The 5,092-nt window shown below is 39.7% G+C and overlaps 1 protein-coding gene across 1 annotated transcript; it reads left to right on the forward strand.

The window, feature by feature from the left end:
* The first annotated feature begins 805 nt into the window (after positions 1–805).
* On the forward strand, positions 806–4,752 carry Defb118 (defensin beta 118). Its single transcript, XM_027945115.2, has 2 exons — positions 806–863; positions 4,571–4,752. Exons 1-2 carry the CDS (start codon positions 806–808, stop codon positions 4,750–4,752), a joined length of 240 nt encoding a protein of 79 aa, XP_027800916.1.
* Positions 4,753–5,092: the final 340 nt, after the last annotated feature.

Raw genomic sequence — 5,092 nt, forward strand, 5'->3', positions numbered from 1 at the left:
TGTGTGGCTCGTTCTGCAAGGGCTGATCACAGGGTGAACAGGGAGCCAGGGAGAGGCAAGACTGAGGTAGACCGAAGTGACCTCGGGTCCAGAGTCGGTCCTGTGTGTGGGTGGCTCCTCTACTGGCTATGCCCTCTCCCTGGATGCCTTTTGTTGAGCAGCAACGCTGTTATACTTCTCTACCCTGGGAGGTGGGCATTTCTGATGGTATCTGTCCCCAACTCTCCTGCCTGCTAGTCCTTCCCCTTCTTTCGACCTAGGGTTCTCATCTATAAAACAAGGTCTGACCTACTTAATTCCAAAGACCCTGATTGTAAGAGTCCCCAGGATTATGCATTGTATAAAAAAATGTGTTCATTCTCTTCATTGAAATATTTCTTCTTGAGCCCCATAAGTTTAACCTCCTAGCCCTTGAAACAGTCGAGAGACTGTTTCTGCCCCTCTACCCCACCAGGAGTCTTCAGTTGGTCCCAAAGCAGCGTGAGAAGTATTAGGACAGAGAGGAAGGGGTCTTGAGCAGAATGATCTCAACACACCCATGGGGGCAAGGAGGGGGCAGGAAGCCTTCCTAACATTGCAGGTGCTCTGTACACACTAGGAGAGAGCTAGAATAGCGTGCTGAGCGGTGAATCATCAGTTAGTGCTACTGGCCAAAGGACCCACATTCCTTTATACCTCTCTGCATTGCTCATTACCCATGGCTACCCTCTGGACTCCACCCCCTAGAACAAATAAAAACCTGAGTCCAGAGCCCCACTGCAGAAGGTTCTGGACTTCTGCATCTGCCGCATCCTTCTCCAAGACCATGAAATGCTGGCTGCTGACTCTTATTGTGGTTTTGGTCCTGTTCCAGATGTTCCCAGGTAAACAGAACCAAGGAAGCCAGAAAAGAGAACAGGTTGGGGAGCTTCATATCTTTCCACTGCTTAGACGGGGTTTGCTGGGGTGGCTGAAGTCGGCATGATCATAGCAGAATGCTTTCCTCTCAGGACAGACCCGAGTCCCTATGTTGGGAGTACATCTGGCCCACAGACCTGGAGCCATGGAATAGGGCAGTGTTTTCTGAGAAATCCCTTTGGTATCTGACTGCTTCCCTTGGTACTTGGCATCAGTCAGTGTCCCAGTGACCCAACTGAGAGGCTGCTCTACCTCAGCAGGTTTTCGATCTCTACCAGATGGTGAGCCCTGAGCCTTTCTTAGACATTAAGTTCTGTTATTGCTTCCTACAAAACCCCCATTCTCCTATTCTGGGATGAAAGTATCTTCGGGACAGTCATGTGGAAGAAAGTACAGACTTTTCTGTTCCTCTCTAATCAAAAAAGTCTGTGATTTTGTTAATGATTTATAATAAGATTTCATAAACAAATTGTCAGAGCTTTGAAACTGTTTATAAAGACCTAAAGACCTCTATGATTTTTTAAACAAGGTATTATTCCCCTACTTCTGAAATCTAAAACCTTTTCTTTACGTATATATAAATCCATATAAACATGTATATACCTATATACCTATAGTTTTAACCAAAAATAAAAGGTAATTATACTTTATGTTCAAAAGCTTTTTAATTCAGCAGTTATGTGCTTGACATCTTCCTTGTCAGTACATAGAAATCTGCCTCATTGCTTCTAGAAGTCATTTGCTATTCTATTAGATAGGTAGATCATAATTTATATATCTAATATCCACTTAAGGTAAAATGGGACCTTTCCAACTTGCACACTTGGGCAAAAATTTCTAAATAAGTTCATAGAAGTCAACTTGTTAGGAAAAGAGTAAGATTGTAATTTTGGTTTTCATAAGCATCTTTTCTAAGTGTCCTTTGAGTCATACATACCTAGAAGAAATCAATTGCTTTCCAGAGCAAATGAGCTTTAGAAAACTCAAATGAACATTTGTTTATACAAACTCAAAAGCATCTGGGTTATGTCAACTTCTCAACTATAATATTATTGTGAAAGGGAAAAAAATACTTTGAATGGTGAAGGAAAAGAACTTTGAAGCTAGAATGTTATATCCATCACACTGCTTTTTAAATATAGGGACATAACAAAAATATTCTCAAGCATATAACATCTCTAAGGTTTGTCACACAAAGATCCACTTTGTAAACATTCATGGAGAAAGAACTCAGATCAAAAGAGAAAAAAAATCCAGAAGGCTGCTGGAAAAGGTGTGATGGGTAAGAATTATCAATTATTTCGAATTTTATAGTTGACTTTAAATCTAGGCTAGAGGGCTAGAGATGCAGTTTAGTGGTGAAGTAATAGAGGGCAAGGGGTAGTGTGGAAGGGCCCAGCACCACAAAAAGAACAAAAAACACAACCAAACAACAACCAAACATACACACACACACACACACAACACTAAACTAGACTAGAAAGAAGGATAAATGATTCCATAATTGCTCATAAGTTTCAGATAATCAACATGGTCAGAAGAGAATGATCAAGACTCACTGAAGAGAAAGCCAACAATATGACCACTGCTCAAGTAGTTTGTGAAGGGGTGAGATGTAATCATGGAAAAGTTTCAGAAATCAGTCATAGCCCAGGGCTTTGCACAATTGCTTATGGTATAAAAATAAAAATAAAATCAGTACACTTTAAACCAATCAAGGGAACCCTTATTCAGCTAATTGAAAGTAGTAAACAAGTAAATAAAATTATAATAGAAGACAAAATTACAGAAATAAGTATTTTTAATTTTAATTTTAATTACAATAAATATAATCGAGTTAAGTTTACCAATAAAAGCTCACACTCTTTAATGAGCTAAAGAAAGCTCAAATTATATGCTGCTTAAAAGACACAGACACATTTGATATTTAAAAACTATGGAAATATTAAAATAGTAAAGTGCCATTTTAGGCAAATATTATCTAATAGAAATCTGGAGTATCATTTCCCAGTGTATTTATTTCACATTTCTTTAATTAAAGGACACGCCTTTACAAAATTCATTCTGTGCAGTTTTGATTTGCGTTTCTCTAATTGTCAGAGATGTTGAACATTTTTTCATATATTTGTTGACCGATTATTTCTTCTGTGAAGTGTCCAGTTCTTCAGCCCCATTTATTGATTCGGTTATTTGGGGGGTTTTGTGTTAAGTTTTTTGAGTTCTTTATGTATTCTGGAGATTAGTGCTCCATCTGAGGTGCAGGTGGCAAAGATTTTCTCCCATTCTGTAGGCTCTCTCTTCACACTCTGGATTGTTTGCTTCTTCTTTTTTTTTTTTTTAGTGTGTGTGTGTGTGTGTGTATGTGTGTGTTGCTGGGGATTGAACCCAGGGCCTTGTGCATGCGAGGCAAGCACTCTACCAACTGAGCTACATCCCCAGCCCCTGAATTATTTTCTTTGCCGTGAAGAAGCGTTTTAGTTTGGTACTATCCCATTTACTGAGGCTTGATTTTATTTCTTGAGCTCTAGGAGTCTTGTTAAGGAAGTTGGTTTCTCAGCTGACATGATGGAGAGTTGGCGTACATTTTCTAGTCCTGTCTATCTAAGAGAAAACAAACAAACAAACAAAAAAAAACTCAGATCAAAATCAACAGCCACACTGAGATAGATAGATGGTTGCTGGACACTTAAGTAATGAAGCCTTTAAAAGTAAAACTTGTTGGTTGCCCTGACTCCATCTTATGACTTACTCATAGGTTTTCTGTAAAATTACCCAAACGTCTTTCACAAATCTTTCTCAAAAATAAAACAAAACATATCCAGCTACTCATGGGGATGTTTCCTCCTCAGATTCTTTCAACTAATTGGTTGAGACTTTATTAATGAGTAGATATCATCTAAAGATATTCCAGGCTTTATTTATGAGGCACTGATTGTCCCAACCAGCAACATCAGCACCCTCTGGAATCCCATTAGCAAAGTTAATTTCCACATCTACTGAATTAGAAACTCTGGGGCTGGAACTCCGTGATTTGTATTTTAACAAGCTCACCGGAGAGGCTCTCATGCTTGTTCAGGGATGAGAACCAGTAAATAATCCACTACAGCTGTGTTTCTGAAGTCTGTAGCTAAAAAACAGAACCAAAAAAAAAAAAAACACTTTTTTTTTTTAGAATTATAATTGATACACAAAACGCTGTATATAGTTAGTGTATAAGACTGGGTGAGTCTGGAGAGAAGTATTCAAACATAACTATTACAAGTTATGCCATCTACCTGTCCATCTCCTCTAGAAGATTCCTCCTGCGTAGACCAATTGCTCTAAGTATATTTTAAGTGAAAATTGTAGGCCCAACTTAAATTGAAATCCCTGGGTCTGTGGTTCAGCAAATGCAAAGAACTCAGCTGAGATGAAATTGAATGAGCCTATTTTGAACAACGAATTTGACGTGATCATTATCACTTCTCACCCAATAACCCAAGTTCCCTGTTAGCTAGCAAGTTTCTTTCGACAATGATGGTGAGATGTTTGGAGATGCGCCAGACCTTCCTTCATTCACATAATCTCCCTTAACCAGCAAGCACAGGGCTGTTGGGAGTGTGGTCACCCCAACATCACGACGATGAGCACCAACAGCTTGAGCTAATTCACTGCCTCTGTTTGCTCTTCTCAGTCCACAGGAGCCAAAAATCTTGCTGGGTCATAAAAGGACACTGCAGGAAAAACTGCAGATCTGGTGAACAGGTGAAGAAGCCATGTAAACATGGTAACTATTGCTGCGTTCCCAGCAAGACAGATTCTCAACTGCACAGACCCACCAAGGAGACCCCACCCATGGTGCTGATGATTTCGTAGTAACTATCCAAGATGAGTAGAGAAGGAAGTAAACAACTAGGGTTAGTCTTTCAAACAGTTTGTCTGTAAAAGGAAGAAGAGGGTTGAGATGTCAAAGAGGGCCACGAGTGTGCCACCATCTGCATGACTTTGGGTGACTTGAGGAAAGATAACACGTTTCCAAGGACAAAAAGACTTAAATGTTGTTAAATTCAGTCCCATCTAATGCAAATCATCTTTGCACAAGTATCACCACTCCTGTGGACAAACTCTGTAAGTAGATTATGAGGGGGCTGCAGAAAGAAGACCAATCATTTAACTGCGTATCTGTGTTGAAAACCTCATGCGGCCCACCTTAACG

Source organism: Marmota flaviventris, chromosome 2 (assembly GCF_047511675.1).
Source record: "Marmota flaviventris isolate mMarFla1 chromosome 2, mMarFla1.hap1, whole genome shotgun sequence".
In the NCBI taxonomy this organism is placed as follows: Eukaryota; Metazoa; Chordata; class Mammalia; order Rodentia; family Sciuridae; genus Marmota; species Marmota flaviventris.

Excerpts from the sequence above, each read along its gene's own strand:
- Defb118 (XM_027945115.2), top strand. The coding sequence starts at position 806 with ATGAAATGCTGGCTGCTGACTCTTATTGTGGTTTTGGTCCTGTTCCAG. Across the intron at positions 864-4,570 it reads CCTGTTCCAGATGTTCCCAG|TCCACAGGAGCCAAAAATCT; the intron begins GTAAACAGAACC and ends TGCTCTTCTCAG.